The sequence below is a fragment of the Procambarus clarkii genome, unplaced genomic scaffold, assembly GCF_040958095.1.
Source record: "Procambarus clarkii isolate CNS0578487 unplaced genomic scaffold, FALCON_Pclarkii_2.0 HiC_scaffold_98, whole genome shotgun sequence".
NCBI classification, from domain to species: Eukaryota; Metazoa; Arthropoda; class Malacostraca; order Decapoda; family Cambaridae; genus Procambarus; species Procambarus clarkii.
Window position 1 is genome coordinate 966,495 of NW_027189131.1, and position 20,689 is coordinate 987,183.

General features: G+C 45.2%; 1 protein-coding gene across 1 annotated transcript; it reads right to left on the bottom strand.

The window, feature by feature from the left end:
• Positions 1-7,463: 7,463 nt before the first annotated feature.
• On the bottom strand, positions 7,464-10,500 carry LOC138360158 (uncharacterized). The gene is made up of 4 exons (XM_069320102.1): positions 10,053-10,500; positions 9,699-9,827; positions 9,154-9,623; positions 7,464-7,511 (listed from the first exon to the last, which is right to left on the bottom strand). The coding sequence occupies exons 1-4, from the start codon at positions 10,498-10,500 to the stop codon at positions 7,464-7,466; spliced, it is 1,095 nt and encodes a 364-aa protein (XP_069176203.1).
• Positions 10,501-20,689: the final 10,189 nt, after the last annotated feature.

Here is a 20,689-nt window from a genome sequence, read left to right on the forward strand (position 1 = left end):
CCTATACCCCCTATTAGACTATTTTACAGGAACTTCTTTTCCACAGCTCATAAAATGGAGGAAAGGGTCCTGAAAGATATTGTTAATAGAAACGTTATCCCTACAGACAAAAATCAGAGGATACAACTGACGATTTACTATAAAACCAGAAAAACGGCCAGCCTACTCATGAGAAACTCTCCAGACAAAAAACAGAACGCTTTAAAAGAGACTAACGTCGTCTATGCCTTCAAATGCCCTCTTGGGGACTGTAAGCTCCAAAAAACCCAGTATATAGGCAAGACAACAACATCTCTTTCTAGGCGTTTAACGATGCATAAGCAACAGGGCTCCATTAAGGAACATATAATCTCTTCCCACAACCAAACCATCGCCAGAGAAATCCTAGTAAACAACACAGAAATCATCGATAGATACAGCGATAGCAGGCGGCTTGACGTTTGCGAGGCACTACACATCAAGAAGTCTACACCAGCAATCAACAGCCAATTATTGCACAACTATATTCTACCCACCTCAAGACTCCGCTCCAATATAGAAGCATCAAGAAATATGGACCAATAGGCTTTCTACAAACACTTCTATTCAATATCCATTGTTTCGTGTTCTGTCTTGTGTTGATGAAATATATATATATATATATATATATAACTGAAAACTCACACACCAGAAGTGACTCGAACCCATACTCCCAGAAGCAACGCATCTGGTATGTACAAGACGCCTTAATCCACTTGACCATCACGACCGGACATAATGAGGTGATAGCCGAGGCTATTTGAACCACCCCACCGCCGGCACTCAGATAGTTATCTTGGGCATAGCATTTTACCAAATCACCTCATTCTTTGGGGCAACACGTGAGGAACACAAATGCGAACAAGCCTGAATGGTCCCCAGGACATATGCAACTGAAAACTCACACCCCAGAAGTGACTCGAACCCATACTCCCAGAAGCAACGCATCTGGTATGTACAAGACGCCTTAATCCACTTGACCATCACGACCGGACATAATGAGGTGATAGCCGAGGCTATTTGAACCACCCCACCGCCGGCACTCGGATAGTTATCTTGGGCATAGCATTTTACCAAATCACCTCATTCTTTGGGGCAACACGTGAGGAACACAAATGCGAACAAGCCTGAATGGTCCCCAGGACATATGCAACTGAAAACTCACACCCCAGAAGTGACTCGAACCCATACTCCCAGAAGCAACGCATCTGGTATGTACAAGACGCCTTAATCCACTTGACCATCACGACCGGACATAATGAGGTGATAGCCGAGGCTATTTGAACCACCCCACCGCCGGCACTCGGATAGTTATCTTGGGCATAGCATTTTACCAAATCACCTCATTCTTTGGGGCAACACGTGAGGAACACAAATGCGAACAAGCCTGAATGGTCCCCAGGACATATGCAACTGAAAACTCACACCCCAGAAGTGACTCGAACCCATACTCCCAGAAGCAACGCATCTGGTATGTACAAGACGCCTTAATCCACTTGACCATCACGACCGGACATAATGAGGTGATAGCCGAGGCTATTTGAACCACCCCACCGCCGGCACTCGGATAGTTATCTTGGGCATAGCATTTTACCAAATCACCTCATTCTTTGGGGCAACACGTGAGGAACACAAATGCGAACAAGCCTGAATGGTCCCCAGGACATATGCAACTGAAAACTCACACCCCAGAAGTGACTCGAACCCATACTCCCAGAAGCAACGCATCTGGTATGTACAAGACGCCTTAATCCACTTGACCATCACGACCGGACATAATGAGGTGATAGCCGAGGCTATTTGAACCACCCCACCGCCGGCACTCGGATAGTTATCTTGGGCATAGCATTTTACCAAATCACCTCATTCTTTGGGGCAACACGTGAGGAACACAAATGCGAACAAGCCTGAATGGTCCCCAGGACATATGCAACTGAAAACTCACACCCCAGAAGTGACTCGAACCCATACTCCCAGAAGCAAGATAACTATCCGAGTGCCGGCGGTGGGGTGGTTCAAATAGCCTCGGCTATCACCTCATTATGTCCGGTCGTGATGGTCAAGTGGATTAAGGCGTCTTGTACATACCAGATGCGTTGCTTCTAGGAGTATGGGTTCGAGTCACTTCTGGGGTGTGAGTTTTCAGTTGCATATGTCCTGGGGACCATTCAGGCTTGTTCGCATTTGTGTTCCTCACGTGTTGCCCCAAAGAATGAGGTGATTTGGTAAAATGCTATGCCCAAGATAACTATCCGAGTGCCGGCGGTGGGGTGGTTCAAATAGCCTCGGCTATCACCTCATTATGTCCGGTCGTGATGGTCAAGTGGATTAAGGCGTCTTGTACATACCAGATGCGTTGCTTCTGGGAGTATGGGTTCGAGTCACTTCTGGGGTGTGAGTTTTCAGTTGCATATGTCCTGGGGACCATTCAGGCTTGTTCGCATTTGTGTTCCTCACGTGTTGCCCCAAAGAATGAGGTGATTTGGTAAAATGCTATGCCCAAGATAACTATCCGAGTGCCGGCGGTGGGGTGGTTCAAATAGCCTCGGCTATCACCTCATTATGTCCGGTCGTGATGGTCAAGTGGATTAAGGCGTCTTGTACATACCAGATGCGTTGCTTCTGGGAGTATGGGTTCGAGTCACTTCTGGGGTGTGAGTTTTCAGTTGCATATGTCCTGGGGACCATTCAGGCTTGTTCGCATTTGTGTTCCTCACGTGTTGCCCCAAAGAATGAGGTGATTTGGTAAAATGCTATGCCCAAGATAACTATCCGAGTGCCGGCGGTGGGGTGGTTCAAATAGCCTCGGCTATCACCTCATTATGTCCGGTCGTGATGGTCAAGTGGATTAAGGCGTCTTGTACATACCAGATGCGTTGCTTCTGGGAGTATGGGTTCGAGTCACTTCTGGGGTGTGAGTTTTCAGTTGCATATGTCCTGGGGACCATTCAGGCTTGTTCGCATTTGTGTTCCTCACGTGTTGCCCCAAAGAATGAGGTGATTTGGTAAAATGCTATGCCCAAGATAACTATCCGAGTGCCGGCGGTGGGGTGGTTCAAATAGCCTCGGCTATCACCTCATTATGTCCGGTCGTGATGGTCAAGTGGATTAAGGCGTCTTGTACATACCAGATGCGTTGCTTCTGGGAGTATGGGTTCGAGTCACTTCTGGGGTGTGAGTTTTCAGTTGCATATGTCCTGGGGACCATTCAGGCTTGTTCGCATTTGTGTTCCTCACGTGTTGCCCCAAAGAATGAGGTGATTTGGTAAAATGCTATGCCCAAGATAACTATCCGAGTGCCGGCGGTGGGGTGGTTCAAATAGCCTCGGCTATCACCTCATTATGTCCGGTCGTGATGGTCAAGTGGATTAAGGCGTCTTGTACATACCAGATGCGTTGCTTCTGGGAGTATGGGTTCGAGTCACTTCTGGGGTGTGAGTTTTCAGTTGCATATGTCCTGGGGACCATTCAGGCTTGTTCGCATATATATATATATGTCGTACCTAGTAGCCAGAACTCACTTCTCAGCCTACTATGCAAGGCCCGATTTGCCTAATAAGCCAAGTTTTCATGAATTAATGTTTTTTCGTCTACCTAACCTACCTAACCTAACCTAACCTAGCTTTTTTTGGCTACCTAACCTAACCTTACCTATATATATAGGTTAGGTTAGGTTAGGTAGGGTTGGTTAGGTTCGGTCATATATCTACGTTAATTTTAACTCCAATAAAAAAAAATTGACCTCATACATAGTGAAAAGGGTAGCTTTATCATTTCATAAGAAAAAAATTATAGTAAATATATTAATTCAGGAAAACTTGGCTTATTAGGCAAATCGGGCCTTGAATAGTAGGCTGAGAAGTGAGTTCTGGCTACTAGGTACGACATATATATATATATATATATATATATATATATATATATATATATATATATATGTATATATATATATATATATGTCGTACCTAGTAGCCAGAACTCACTTCTCAGCCTACTATGCATGGCCCGATTTGCCTAATAAGCCAAGTTTTCATGAATTAATGTTTTTTCGTCTACCTAACCTATCTAACCTAACCTAACCTAGCTTTTTTTGGCTACCTACCCTAACCTTACCTATATATATAGGTTAGGTTAGGTTAGGTAGGGTTGGTTAGGTTCGGTCATATATCTACGTTAATTTTAACTCCAATAAAAAAATTGACCTCATACATAGTGAAAAGGGTAGCTTTATCATTTCATAAGAAAAAAATTATAGTAAATATATTAATTCAGGAAAACTTGGCTTATTAGGCAAATCGGGCCTTGAATAGTAGGCTGAGAAGTGAGTTCTGGCTACTAGGTACGACATATATATATATATATATATATATATATATATATATATATATATATATATATATATATATATATATATATATATATATATATATATATATATATATATATATATATATATAAGTTTCAGGGTACCACCTCTGGTGTAAGTGTTGGGACCCATAGCTCCGGAGAAGAAATTTAGGAGTATTCAGAGAAGACCTTTTGGATTCTTACTGAACACTTTAATATTTTCTTCTCCTACCACCCCCATTCTTTTGTATATACACCTATATGATTGTTTTATTTAAACTTTGTTACAAAAAAGGAGCGACATATTGAAGTTACACACAAACATATATATATGTACCCGGCAATGCGTTGCTGTGGCTCAGCACGCATGTGCGTTGTTGAGCCACAGCAACCTCTCCTTGTCTCCTAGTCCTCCCCCACCATTCCCCCCCCCTCCTCCTCTTCTGTTCCCTCTTTCTCCCAACCATTTCTCACTCCCTCGTCCCCTTTTTCCTCCCCTTCATCCCCCACTCCAGCATCCCTTCGCTCCCCTGACCATTCTCCACTCCAAATCCCCTCGTTCTCCCCACTATCTCCCACTTCCCTGTCCCCTCGTCCTCCCTACTATTCCCCCCTCCCCTTCCAATTTGCCTTAAGGTATGAGAATTGAGGAGAGTTGGGGGGATGAGAATAGGACTGTTGGAGGCTGTGAGAATTTTGGGAATATTATCACAGCCCATAATGGGTCCTGGTGAGATTTTGTGTTGGAGGTTGTTGCCAAGTCTGTCGGTGAATATGAGATCAGGTCTGCCAGAACCTGCATGTATGAAAGAAGTGGGGAAATCAGGACCAAGGAAGAACAAATGTTTCTGAAGGTATAGTTGATGAAACTGTTGTCCATGTTTGTTACGGACTCGTTACCCTTGTCAGGAGGTAGAGTGGCAGTTTCAGCGCCATCTAAGAGTCCGCACCTGAACTGCCCGGGAATCGTACGTAATATGGACAATGCCATCTGGTGGAGGCTATCTAAAACCTGTAAATGGCTAAAGATTCCTGCCCTGGTCAGCCAGAGGGGTTGTTGTGAGTGACCTCTGGTGAGGTGACGCATCAAGACCAGCGCCACCTAGTGTGTGCTACAGAGCGCAATGTCAACTCCCAGTGGGTAGTGATATTTCCCGGTTTCGCCAGTATCGGCTAGGTCATTGATGACGTTTTGTATCCACAGAGGTGACGTCTAGGGGCAGCGATACTAGACAGCAGTTCATCTTGGGTAGTCCAGAGTCTCCCTACATGGTCCTGGAAACGACCAAGTAAGCCGGCTCAGATGAAGCAGTGTGGTAGTTGCTTGTAACATGAGACGCGTATTAGCTCTTCTTTGTCCTTTACCCGCTCGTAGTTATATTTACTTCAACTTAATTCCAAGGAACCCCATAGCTAACTCTAGCCGCGCCCCACGCCACGTGGTCTTAGCGGCTCGATCGGCTAAGATTCTACAGCCCCCCGTGACGTCGTACTAGACTTTTAGCAAACTCAAGAATCTCCTTCTGCTGCCACCACCAGCCCATTAACCAGAAGCGTCAATTAATCGGGGTCTAGACCAATTAATCAATCATTAAAACCTTGAGGCCAAATCCCCAAATTACTTGGAAAAGGAGGGATGAATCTCCGTTAAGTGTGGGAATTACAGAAAACAAGGGGATATATATTAGCTTTTAACTTTGCTAGGCTTGCGACCCAAATAAACTCTTGACTTGTGGAGACCACGTGATAAGGACATGCAAAATTATTCATGGAAATAATAAAACACAGAGAACAAGATAATCATTTATTTTTGCAAGATCTAAGCAACAACTAATAAATATCACTCCCTGACTTAACACTCCCTAACATGACTTTCTAAAACTTTTAACATTCTCTATTGAGGCACGAAATGAACTATTTACCTATAACAACTCTTAGCAACTTTACCTTGTCTATGAAACCAGCCGATGGAATGCAGATCTTGGGAGAGATGAAAGTGGATCGACCTCTCCAATTGCTGACCGAGCCCACACTCTGCCTACCTAGCTCTCGTCACCACGGAGGCTAGAGGGGTATTCCTCTGCCAGGTTTACTAAGTTTACTAAGCAAGGTTTAAATTGAACAATTAATCTCTATTGTACTGAACAATCCAGATGGTTGAACTCTTATAAACTGAGGGTAATTGTACAGGCATCTTAGAGAAAGACTATTTCCAATTATAGTATTAGCTAGTGATCTGAATTTGAATGTTGTGAATTACTAAATATGGAGGGCTTTGGTGACCCTTTACCCAGAGTGGTCAAGATTCATTCGCATCCGAGACTAGTCCTCTCCTATTGACGTCACTGACGGTGACTTACTCATTATTCCAACAATTGAGAATGCTCTTGATACTTGAACAGGTATATTATTGACTACAATTTGAATGAAAACTTGAATTTCTCTAAATTACTGAATTTTGTTGACATATTCATTATACGTTGCTTTAAACATAAGAGACGGCCATTTTGTAATCTTAACCGCTAATCCTAGGAGAGATGACCCATGCTCCCAAGCCAGGTCAACTACCTTGTCACTCCATAATTTGCACACGGGTATATGCCACTGCCTCCCATACAATTACTTATTAAAACAGCTTCAGCTGTTACACCCCCCCCCCCCGCATAAGTAAATTAGTAAACCTTATCTTTTACATATGAAAAAACATGCGGTTTAATATCCAAACCCTCAATAAAAAATCAATAAACCCATGCCTCAATCAAAAAGCTACCTATCTAATAAAAGTAACAATCATCGGATTGTACAGCAAACATCACAAAATAAACACTACCAAATACATCACACTCCCGGCTGTCAACTGATAGCACTCATCCAAGATCAGGAAACATACATCCTACACTTAACTGATATAGCTAAATAAAATATCCCTAATCAGTCAGCAAAAGCTAGCTATTAAAATTCCTTGGCTCTTCATTAGGCAACCTCGTGTGTCCCCTAGAGACGGACATACATAATGCAAAACATCCAAAAAAATATTATTATAACTACAGACTGAACTTTCTTGTCTACCGGGAGAGGAACACTGAACTTCACGAAGATCACAACCGTGTACCATCCACTCCCCAATCAAAGTCATCCTTGACATTCTGCCAATAAAAACAAACTTAGTTTTTATTACATATATCTTAAAAAAAATCACTACAACTATATTACAGGTTACATCTGACTGTACAGCCAAGTGTCCACATTCAATTTAAGAGTGTCAGTGTTTTTATTGGTCTGCCCCTCCTGTACTCACCTAATTACTCTGTGTTCCCTAAGTACTCCTGTGTTCAACAACTCTGAAAAACTATAGCACAACATAATTTTCCATAACCGCTTGTTCTGGGCTTAGACAAGTATACAAGGAGCTTTTTTTTAAGTACTGACCAAGTTATATACGAGAATTTTCCACATGTCACTATACCAGAATTATATTGAGTCTAAATCTCTTTTTTAATATTTAAACAAAAGTGTCCAGATGCCCTTATTAAAGGTGTTCAGAGCCTACTTTACTTTATATTTTTACACCAATTGTTCTTTTTGAATATTACAAAAAAATCGATGATGATGAACGCTGAATGTAACCGAAGTCGATGGGGATCTTGCTTCTTCCATGCTTTCATGTAGATCCCTGGTCCTCTTGTACTCCCACCCCGGTACTCTTGAATGACGACAGAGTGTAGCTGAGCAGAGCGCCAAGTCCCAGCTGTAGAATTCTGTCACTCGACCATTGACCTGGCTTCCAACAGTTCACACGTCTTCATACCAATCACAGCTCACACGGCAGTCTTAATGTAACTTGACAGTACAGATGACCACAGAAGAGCAGAACTGGACGTACTAATGGTGTCTCCTGACAGTAGTGGTGTCAGAGGGTCGTTGAGGCGGGTTGCTTGTATGCAGGACAGGTGAATCCCGCCTTCCATCATTGCTCACGTCGTCTCATTCGTTTCTTGATGTCACCAGGTTACTAGGCTGTAAACACCAACTGTGTATACCCTCGTGCCGCTGACTTTAGGCCAAAGGAGGCAATTTTGCGACCTTCTATTGGCGAGTCCCGGCACTCTGTAGGGTGACCTAGCCCTCCACCTGTGACCGCCTTAGTTCCACTTCCTTGTTACTTCAGACGACGTAATCATTAATCTTCCGGCGAGAGCTCTTGAGTTCTGCTACTGGCTCGCCCATTCTCTTGACCTCTCCTCCAACACTGCTGGTATGGCTGCAGTCTTGACGACGCAAAAGGTGGATAGTGGTGACCTCGAGACAGCTACCCACGGTGTTAGACGTTGACATCCGGTGACTGCTTCAATGCAAACAGCCCGCTAGCCCTGACAACCTCGTTAGAGACGTGAGGCGTCGGCCAGGTGACACTTGGACAGTCACCCATCTCAAAGTAACTGATGTGCGGGTTACTGGGTCTCGTGGGGGTAGGGCTTTGTGTAACGTGCCTCCCCACTCGGTCTTAACAGACAAAGGTTCATGTGTGGGTGGAACAGCTGGTTCGGTGTACCAATCAGACCTGGGAACAGACAAACACAACATAGCGAAAGCATAGATATAACTCTGGGTTTGATGGAAGGAGGAACCCCAGAGCACGGTAAAAGCTGCTACCAGAGTTAAGTATAAGTAATAATTCACATCATTGCCTCTACAGGAAAATCTAATGAATACTAATTTATACTAACCAAGGAAGTTACTTTACTGTATAGCGCGAGATCTCGTCATCATAGGGTGGCGAGACTGCACCTGACTACTGATGAGAGATGACAGAGGGTCATCCTCATCCCCTGACTCGTCGATGAAGCCATGAATCAGCACTGCTGAGTCAGGAACTAGACGCGCTGAAGGCAGTTCTAATTCCTCTCTAGCATGATATCGTTTTAATTTATTTACATGAAGTGTCCTTTCCACCTGGTCCTCGAATACTCCTTTTATAACAAAGTTAACCGGCTTCCTTCTTTTAATTACTCTATACGGACCCTGCCACCTAGGAGCTAGTTTCCTACTGTGATTATCGGGCGCAGCCTCATACACTCTCAACACAAGGCTTCCTTCTTTAAACTCTAGAGGGCGCACTTGCTTGTCATATAAATGAGCATACCGATTCCGTGCTTTCTTGGACGCTTCAGCCGCAATATTCCATACATTTCTCATTTTTCCAAGGACCTCTGAAGGATAGTCCTCCCCGTACACAATATTATGTCTGTTAAGCAGACCTGAGGGGAAATTGCATGAATGACCAGTAAACAAATGAAGGGGTTGGGCGTTAATTGATTGGTGGATGGCAGTACTCAAAGCTAACTGAACATAGGGTAGGTGTTCATCCCACGAGCTTGCATCATGCTCAGCAAGGATTGCAAGCATATCCTTGACTGAATGATTAGTACGTTCCGTCATGCCATTTGCTTCTGGGTGGAAGGCTGTTGTAAAAGCCGAAGTTGTCTCTAAAATTCTACAAACTTCCCTAAATATATTTCCATTGAATTCTTGACCCCGGTCAGAGACTAAAACTTTAGGAGGTCCGAATACAGTAACGAACCTACGCAAGAACGCATCTGCAACCGTACGAGAATGCTTCTGAGGTAATGCAAGTAGTGTAGTGTACCTAGACAGATGGTCAACAAGTACCAACACGTATCTGTTACCCGAATGACTGTGGTGTAAGTTAATCAAATCGGCCACCACACGATCTAATGATTCACGAATTTCAGGAAATTCCTGAAGTGGGGCTTGTACCTTAAGGGTACCTTTCCTCCTCTGGCAATGAGGACACGACTTCACATAATTGATTACCTCAGAAAGTAACCCTGGGAAATAAAATAGAGACTTTGCCTTTAAGTGAGTTTTAAAGACACACGGATGCCCTGCAACTTTAGATGCATGTGCAAGCTTTAAAGCTGATGACCGCAACGCGTCCGGAATAACTAGCTGGAATACTGCCCTATCTTTTGGACTGTTTACGTAATACAGGACGCCCTGTTTCATTTCAAAATCTTGAATAGGTAATTTTCGGTTCTCTGAAGGATATTTTCCCCCTTCCAAATACTCAATAATCTCTTTCCACCTAGGCTCGCTCATCTCGTATTCTCTCATTTTATCTGGTAGATTGGTTTCAATATTCGGGTTTATCTTAATTGACGCAATATTTCTGCTCAAAGTATCTGCCACAACATGTGCTGGACCGGGCTTATACAAAATCTGGAATGAGTGGGCCGAAAGTTTGTGAGACCAGCGTGACATGCATGGGCATTTAGTGCGCTTTTTTAAAATGTGTGTTAACGCTCGATGGTCTGTGTAAATTACGAAGTAAGTAAGTAATTATCAAAAGAAGGCACCAAACCGGGAAGGCTATGTAGCACCATCAAATGCGCAAAATAATCAGAGGGCGCTAAATATCACCAAGGATGCCAATACGAGAACAAAAACGCATAAGGCGAACGATATGAAAAGTATCCGAGTCACCAAGAATTCTACTGAGGGACAGGTGACCGCGAGGGGCGGTCGGAAAGCAAGACACACGCTCCTGGAAGTCAGGACATTCAAGAAGGACATGCACGACCGTAAGAGGGACAATGTAACTAGGACAATAAGGAGCAGGGCGGCGCTACATCAAGTGACCATGGGTTAAGCGAGTATGGCCAATACGCAGTCTCGAAAGAGCAGTTTCCCACCGCCGGTTACGGTGGAAGGAGGACGGCCACGAGGAAACACAACATTTAAGAGTACGTAGCTTGTTACCAGTAAGAGACAACCAAGAAGCCTGCCAACGGGTAAGGACTGAGGAATGGATAACCGGGTAAAAGTCGGAATACGGAACGCCTTTACGAGAGATGGGACAAGAGCGAACAGCTTCCTTGGCGGCAGCATCCGCACGCTCATTTAAAGACACATCAATATGGCTGGGAACCCAACAAAACTCAACTGACTTAAATTTACTGTGAACAAGAAACAGCCAATGCTAGATCTCGACAACTACTGGATGAACCGGATTAAAGGACCCGAGAGCCATGAGGGCACTACGAGAGTCAACAACAACTACAAAGGAGGACTGACAACGAGAAAGCAGGAGACGAAGAGCATAGAGAATAGCATAAAGTTCCGCTGTAAAGATGCTAGTCTCCGGAGGTAAGCGACACATATAAGTGCGATCAGGAAAAACAACAGAGTAGCCAACACCGTCCGCCGACTTAGACCCATCGGTGAAGACAGAAACGGAGCGGGAGTGAGAAGAAAAGTGCTCGAGGAAACGGCGTTTTAGAACCGTAGGAGGGGTAAAAGCTTTAGTGATACGGGTCAAGGATGTACAAAACCGCGGAAGAGGGACCCTCCACGGGTGCAAAGAAGGAACAACACGAGGAGAAACATCAGAAATACGAACGAAAAGAGAATCCTGCAGGCGAGATAACCGGACAGAAAGAGGGAGGTGGTGAAGAGGAACAGGAACCGCAGGAGGGGTAAAAGTTAAAGCACGACAGAGGCGAGAGGAAGGATGTTGTAAGGACCGCGCAAGATAGCGAAGACAGTAGCGATCACGGCGGTCCTGGAGAGACAGGAAGCCAGTGTCAACATACAAGCTAAGGACGGGAGTCGAACGAAAGGCACCAGAACTGAGGCGCAACCCAGTATGGTGCAAAGCATCAAGACGGCGAAGAGTAGAAGGAGAAGCAGACGAGTAAGCAGGGCAACCATAATCGAGCTTAGACAGGACAAGAGAGGAATGTAAAGCAAGGAGAGTGCGCTTATCTGCTCCCCAAGAAGTATGGGACAAGAGCCGAAGGAGGGTAAGGGCCTTAGAGCACTCAACACGAAGGTAAGAGATATGGGGAGACCAAGACAAACGAGTGTCAAGGAATAACCCCAAAAGCTTTGCGGAATCTTTGTATTCAAGGGGATGACCATAAAGTGACAAAGAGGGACGAAGAACAACCCGTTTCCGCGTAAAAGTCATGGCACAAGTCTTAGAAGTAGAGAACTTGAAGCCATAATCGGTGGCCCAAGACGACACGGTATCATTTGCAAGTTGAAGCCGGCGCTGAAGGAGAGGCGAATCATCACCCTGACAGCAAAGGGTAAGATCATCGACATAGAGAGCGGAGAAGACACCAGAAGGAAGAGAAGAAAGAAGACCATTGAGGGCAACCAGAAAAAGAGTAGTGCTCAGAACACTACCCTGGGACACACCGTCGTATTGCTGAAAAGAGGCAGAGAGCGCAGTACTAAGGCGCACCCGAAAGGAACGACGGGAAAGGAAGCTGCGGAGAAAGAGAGGGAGATGACCACGAAGGCCAAAAGAATGAAGTTGAGATAGAATATGATATCGCCAAGTGGTGTCGTAAGCCTTTTCCAGGTCAAAAAGGACGGCAACAACGGAGGTCTTCGCAGCAAAAGCAGTACGAATATAGACCTCCAAGTTCAGTAGGACATCTGTCGTGCTGCGGCACTTGCGGAAACCAAATTGAGAAGGGGAGAGGAGGTGATGGTGTTCCAGGAACCACATCAGACGAACGTTAACCATACGTTCAAAGAGTTTGCAGACACAACTTGTGAGAGCAATAGGGCGAAAGTCCTTAGGGGAAGTACCCAGAGACCCCGGTTTGCGAACAGGGAGGACAACGGCATCGAGCCAGTCCTCAGGCACTGACGACGACTCCCAGATCCGATTATACAGACTCAGTAAATACTGAGACGTGCACGGAGGGAGATGGCGAAGCATCTCATAATGAATACCATCGGAGCCCGCCGCCATAGAACCGCAGAGGGCCAGGGCAGAACGAAGTTCAGAGAGAGAAGGGATCATTATAGGGAAGTTGAAGACGAGTGCAGAAAACTAAAGGACGAGACTCAAGGACAGGTTTACGAAGAAGAAAAGATTGGGGAAGATGAAGACCAGAGCTAACAGAAGAAAAGTGGGAACCCAGTACGGAAGCGACCTGCAACGGGTCCGCCACAAGAGTATCATGGAGGTGAAGGACCGGTGAAACATCGGGAACGAATTTACCCGCTATCTTGCGGATACGGTCCTAGATCTGGGCCAGAGGAGTTTCGGACGTAATTGTTGAGACATAAGATGCCCAACATTCACGTTTAGCCGTACGAATGGCCCTACGGGCCACCGCACTCGCTTTCCGAAAGAAAAGAAAAGAATCGGTCGTCTGCCTACGGCGGTGCCTCTTCCAGGCTGCACGCTTACAGCGGACAGCCCGAGCACAGTCCGCATTCCACCAGGGAACGCACTTCCGTGGACCCCGGGAGGAAGAGTGAGGGATAGAGCGGAGGGCAGCGTTGAAGACAGTGTCATGAAAAAGGAGGAGAGCGCGAGAGAGAGGCAGAAGGGAGAGGTCAGAGAGAGTAGCACTGAGGGAAAATAGGGTCCAGTCCGCCTTAGCAAACTGCCACCTAGGGAAAGAGAGGGAAGGGCGAAAAGAGAAAAAGGAAACAAGGATGGGGAAATGATCACTTCCATGGAGGTCATCAAGAACCTGCCACGTGAAATCTAAGTAAAGAGAAGAAGAGCAGAGAGAAAGATCAAGACAAGAAAGGGTGCGATTCCGAGAGTCCAAATGAGTGGGCTCACCAGAATTCAGAAGAGACAGGGAAGAAGAGAGGAGAAACGGCTCAAGAAGGCGACCCCGGGTATTCGTCAGAACGTCACCCCAAAGAGAATGACGACAATTGAAGTCACCCAGCAGGAGCACAGGCTCCGGCAAGGAGTCTAGGAGGTGTTTCAAATCAGGAAGAGAAAGCGGGATACTCGGGGGGAGATAAATGGAACAAACAGTGTACCATTTCCCCACAAAGACACGAGCAGCAGAACAATGGAGAGGAGAAGGAAAAAGTAAAGGAGCAAAGGGAACATCAGCACGATTTAAAGAGCAGAAGAATTAGAAGCCCCAGCAACAGCTGGGGGGGGGGGGAGAGAAAGGAATAGCCACGAAAACGACCAGGACGAGCACCAAGCATCGGCTCCTGGAGACAGACACAAAGGGGCGAAAACCGCGAAATCAGAAGTTGGAGTTCGAGGAAATTGGCGTAATAACCTCGAACGTTCCATTGAAGAATGGACAACGACGAGAAGAGAAAAGACAAAAACAGAGAACAAGGAAGAAACATAGGCGAAAGAGCAACAGGGCACGTTAAAGAATATCAGGGTCGAGATCAGGGTCAGCAAAGTCAGGGTTAGTGGGCATGGGTAAACTGAGCAAAGACGGAGGGAAGGAAACGGGAGAACAAATCAGAGGTGGGCGGGCAGGGTCCGGAGGAGGAGGAGGAGGAGGAGGTAGAGGAGGAGACAACGGAGAGGAGCAGGCAAGGACAGCAGCAGGAAGAGGAGGGGTAGAAAGAGGGGAGCGTACCTCAGCAAGGGCAGCAACTGAGAGGGAAGCGGGGGGTAAAGAAACCTCCATAGCAGGAACAGGGGGCGCAACCACCGAAATGGAAGGGAAAGGAGTGAGAGAGGCAGAAGTAGGGGCCGAGGAAGAAAGCGAAACCTTCTTACCCGCCGGGGAGGAGGAAGGAGAGGAGCCAGGTTTACGCTTCTGACGTAAAGAGACAGGTGTCCCAGCAACCACGTACTGGGCAACGGATTCTAGCGTCTCAACAGGAGAAGCTGAACAAGAGCATACATGACGGCCGTTTGGAGAGCGATGGACATCAGCCCGCACCGACAGGCGGCGGGGAGAGTCAAGAGACGGAGGGGAAGGATGAGAAGGAGGAACGGAGGGAGACGAGGAAGATGACACAGGAGACACGACAGACCGGGTAGAAAGAAGGGGAACCCCAGACAGAGGACCAGGAGGAGGATCCTTCGAGAGAGAACCCAAAGGAAAGGAGGAGGGGGCAGTGGGCACATCAGGGTCCAAGGCCCGGAAACGGTTGTGAGTCTGAGGAAGGCGGGAAGGACGAGGAGAGGAAGAGTGCAACACGCGAGCATAAGAGATATTAGCATAAGGCGGGAGCCGGCGAACCTGGCGTCTCGCCTCAGGAAAAGATAAACGCTCCCGGTGCTTCAAGTTGAGGACGGCTGCCTCAAGCTTGTAATGGACACACGCACGGGAGAAGGTAGGATGGGCCTCACCGCAGTTGAGGCAACGAGCCTGGGGAGAAGTGCACTCCGACTTAGAGTGACCTTCGCCACCACACAAAGGACAGAGAGAGACAGTCCCGGAGCAGCGGAGGGCACCATGCCCAAACCTCCAGCACTTGGTGACATCAACCTGGGCCACAAGAGGTCACTTGTACTGACCAGGGGACCAGCCTCGCTACCTACGCTAAGTACCTGCCATAAAGTTTGAACAAAATAACATACATAATATTACAAATATACGGTATACATATAATATTATAAATATTAAACATATAAATATATATACATATATATTGTTACAAATATACAATATACATATAATATTATAAATATATAGATATATACAACAAAACAAGGCAATATGGGAGTAAATAAACAAATTTGTGGCCACTGTAACAACTTCTTAAAGACGAAGGTAACGGGAATTGAATGTTATATCTGTAAGACTAGATTCCATTCAGCTTGTACAGGAGTGAGTAACACTACGGCACTGAGAGCTGGCCACTTGCTCTGGGTGTGTAAAAATGACCTGCCAGCTTGGAATATCCTAAAAAACCTTCTAGATAACATGACGCATGATCGGAAAACATCATTCATTGGAAGCCTACCAGCCATCCAGAAGGAGTGGGAAAGGAACAACAATTTTAATATACAAGGGGCGGAGGCTATAGTCAGGGATGAAACTGAGGCTGAAACTCAGGAAGTTGTAAACTCTGACTCAGTTGGCCAGGATGTAGATGACAGTAAACTAGAAAGTGTACCAGACAGCACCTACAGCTCGATAGGTACAGACACCACGACGGTTCTCGATAGAGCAATTCGGAACAGAAGGACAGACTTATGCAAATTTTATGCAAAGGGCATATGCAGACATAGATATGCTGGTAATAAGAAAGGATTAGAATGCAGTTACCAACATCACAAAAAATGTTTAAATATGCTTAGGAAAGGTGAGTGTCGATTTAGATCAATATGTAGGTTTTTCCATCCTGACATGTGCCAAACCTCACTGGAGGACAGAAAATGCTATGACCTTAGCTGCCCACACTTTCACGTGAAAGGCACGGAACGCTACATAAAGAGTGGCAAGCAGGATAATGAAATTGGAGGAAACTCTATAAATTTTTTTATACCAGACCGACAGAGAATTCAAAAGGAGCAGCATAGAGAATGTATGGAACTGGATGCCAGATCCACTTGCATTCCAGAATTACAGATACAATTACCCACCGAAAGGGAACTACAACTACGACAGAAAACTGCCCTACAGCAATCAGTACTGGTCAGAACATACTCATTATGTCCACGCATAATGGACTTGCCGAAAAAGTCTCCCATTCAAATTATCACTAATAGAGTAACCTCATTCATCTTTGCCAACATACAAGGACTGAAAACAAGAACAAACAATAAAGTACAGTTCATAAATGGCCTCCTCACGGAGTCAAATGCAGTATTTGGAGCTTTCACAGAAACTCATGCAGGGGAATTGTTGGACAGTGAGATCTGGATTCCAGGATATAACCTATACAGGTGTGATAGGAAAATTAGGTCACATGGAGGAGTGGGTCTGTATATTAGGGAAGACCTTGTATGCTCGGAGCTCCTAAACGTTACAAATGAGGTGGTAGAGGTACTGGAATTAAAAATAGAGAAAATAAATTTAGTGATTATACTAATATACAAACCGCCAGATGCAACGGCTGAGGAATTCACAGAACAAATAAGCAAAATAGAGAATAGCCTTGATAATTTGGAGAACCCGATACCTGATATTATCTTCCTAGGTGACTTCAACTTGCCTAGTCTCAGGTGGAAAATAGCAAACAATAATATTATACCAGGAAATCTATCAGGACCTAACCAACCACAGATTAGAGAACTACTTAGATTCTGTGACAAATTTTCACTCAATCAGCAGATATCGGAGCCAACGAGAAATGAAAATATTCTAGATCTGGTCTTTACGAACAATGAAGACATTATCAGAGACATTACGATATCAGATACCACATACTCAGATCACAAACTCATTGAAGTGCAAACGATCATCAATACTCAGAATAGACCTAAAACGTTGATAAAGCGAGAGGGGCTATTCAGTAAATTCAATTTTAATAATAAAAGGATAGACTGGGAGATAATAAACAGGGAACTTACAAACATTCCATGGGGAACTGTTCTAAATAATACAAGTCCTACAGAAGGAATAGAAAAACTGACTTCAGAAGCGTATCAAGTCTGTCTGAAACATGTTCCTTTGAGGAAAGCCAGAAAGAGATCTAACATAGAAAGAGAACGCAGACGACACTATAAACGCAGGAAAAAAATAACGGAACTGCTTATGCAGACACGAATTTCCCGTCAAAGAAGGGATAATTTAAATAGGGAGATTGAAGAAATCGAGCGGAAATTGAAACACTCATATGAAACTGAAGAAAGGCAGTTAGAACAGAAAGCAATTCAGGAAATAAAGAAAAATCCAAAATATTTCTTCTCATATGCGAAATCAAAAGCAAAAACCACTGCCAGTATTGGACCTATTCGTACAAGTGAAGGTTCATACACGGAGGATGACAAAGAAATTAGTGAAATCCTAAAAAAGCAGTATGAGGACATGTTTAGCACTCCAATAAACAACATGAAGGTGGAAGATCCAGACAATTTCTTTATGCGGGATATTCAAACCCCTATAAATATAACTGGTATAAACACGAGCGCACTAAATTTTGAAAAAGAAATTGAAAACATGCCCATGCACTCGGCCCCAGGTCCAGACTCATGGAATTCAATATTTATAAAGAAATGCAAAGTGCCGGTAGCACAGGCACTCAGTATAGTGTGGAGGAAGAGCTTGGACACGGGGGAGATACCAGATGCACTTAAAGTAGCAGACATAGCCCCTCTACACAAGGGAGGGAGCAAAGCATTGGCAAAAAATTATAGACCAGTTGCACTAACATCGCACATCATAAAAGTATTTGAGAGAGTGATTAGGAGTCAGGTCACCAATTTCATGGAGACCAATGACCTTCACAACCCAGGCCAACATGGATTTCGAGCGGGAAGATCGTGCCTCTCACAGTTACTTGAGCACTACGACAAAGTCACTGAGGCATTAGAAGAGAAACAGAATGCTGATGTGATATACACGGACTTCGCAAAGGCTTTCGATAAATGTGACCATGGCGTGATAGCACACAAAATGAAGTCAATGGGAATAACCGGTAAAGTAGGACGCTGGATACTCAGTTTTCTGTCAAACAGGACTCAGCGAGTAACTGTCAACCATATAAAATCTAGTCCAAGTGCAGTGAAAAGCTCTGTACCTCAGGGTACAGTCCTTGCACTGCTGCTTTTCCTTATTCTCATATCAGATATAGACAAAAATACAAGTCACAGCTTCGTATCATCCTTTGCAGATGACACAAAAATCAGTATGAAAATTACCTCGGCTGAGGACATTGAAAAACTTCAAGCTGATATTAATAAAGTTTTCGACTGGGCATCAGAAAATAACATGATGTTTAACAGTGATAAATTCCAGGTACTCAGGTACGGTAAAAATGAGGACCTTAAACATAATACAGAGTACAAAACACAATCAAATGTACCCATAGTAGAAAAACAGCATGTAAAGGATTTGGGAATAGTAATGTCTGACGACCTAACGTTTAAGGAGCATAACCAAGCAAATATTGCGACAGCCAGAAAAATGATAGGATGGATTACGAGAACTTTCAAATCCAGGGATCCCATCACAATGGTTGTACTCTTCAAGTCACTTGTGTTGTCCCGTCTTGAGTACTGCTCAGTACTCACTTCCCCCTTCAGAGCAGGAGAGATTGCCGAAATAGAGGGAATACAGAGAACATATACGGCACGCATAGACGCAATAAAGCACCTAAATTATTGGGATCGTCTCAAAGCCCTCCAAATGTACTCACTAGAAAGAAGACGAGAGAGATATCAAATAATATACACCTGGAAGATACTGGAGGGCCAAGTACCAAATCTACACAGTAAAATAACAACGTACTGGAGTGAACGACATGGAAGAAAATGTAGAATAGAACCAGTGAAGAGCAGAGGTGCCATAGGCACAATCAGAGAACACTGTATAAACATCAGAGGTCCGCGGTTGTTCAACGTCCTCCCAGCAAGCATAAGAAATATTGCCGGAACAACCGTGGACATTTTCAAGAGGAAACTAGATTTATTCCTCCAAGGAGTGCCGGACCAACCGGGCTGTGGTGGGTATGTGGGCCTGCGGGCCGCTCCAAGCAACAGCCTGCTGGACCAAACTCTCACAAGTCGAGCCTGGCCTCGGGCCGGGCTTGGGGAGTAGAAGAACTCCCAGAACCCCATCAACCAGGTATCAACCAACCAGGTAACTTGTTGCAGACACGAGGAGAAGGAATGTACTCCTGGACAGAGCACCTGGCACCAGCAAGAATGACAGAGGGTGGAAGGGTCCTACCATCAAAGGTAATCTTCACAACCCGGAGGGGTTGATGGCGACTACCACGAGGGGGACGAGTAAACGTGTCCACCTGGAGAATAGAATGGCCCTGGGCAGCAAGGATATGTCGAATATCGTCGTGGCAGTCGCGCAGGTCCCGATCACCGGTCGCAACATGGGGCGGGAGCAAAATAGTGCCAACACTGGCATTCAACTGAGCGTTCTTCGAGACCCGAACAGGGGTCTCGCCAAGGCAGGATAAGGCAGCCAAGCGGGAAGCAGCATCCTGAGAAGGAGCAGCAACGACACGTGTACCGAGACGAGTGTTTTTTTTTTTTTTTTTTTTTTTTTGAGATATATACAAGAGTTGTTACATTCTTGTACGCGTAGCGTTTCGGGCAAGTCCTTAATCCTATGGTCCCTGGAATACGATCCCCTGCCGCGAAGAATCGTTTTTTCATCCAAGTACACATTTTACTGTTGCGTTAAACAGAGGCTACAGTTAAGGAATTGCGCCCAGTAAATCCTCCCCGGCCAGGATACGAACCCATGACATAGCGCTCGCGGAACGCCAGGCGAGTGTCTTACCACTACACCACGGAGACTGCTAAAGTAATGGAGGCATCCACGGAATCAACGAGATGTCGATGGAGGGAGAAATCGTCAGGAGGCGCAGAAACAAGAGGGAGATCAAAATATTTGGCCCACGAAGCGGGACCAAACAAGGCTTGATAGGT

What these genes read in the sequence shown, in the direction of transcription:
- LOC138360158 (XM_069320102.1), bottom strand. Translation starts at nt 10,500, where the DNA reads ATGAGAGAATACGAGATGAGCGAGCCTAGGTGGAAAGAGATTATTGAG. An exon ending in CTATGTTCAGTTAGCTTTGA is followed by an intron (nt 9,624 to 9,698) that starts GTACTGCCATCC and finishes ATTTCCCCTCAG; the next exon opens with GTCTGCTTAACAGACATAAT. An exon ending in CATCTCTCATCAGTAGTCAG is followed by an intron (nt 7,512 to 9,153) that starts GTGCAGTCTCGC and finishes TTTTATTGGCAG; the next exon opens with AATGTCAAGGATGACTTTGA.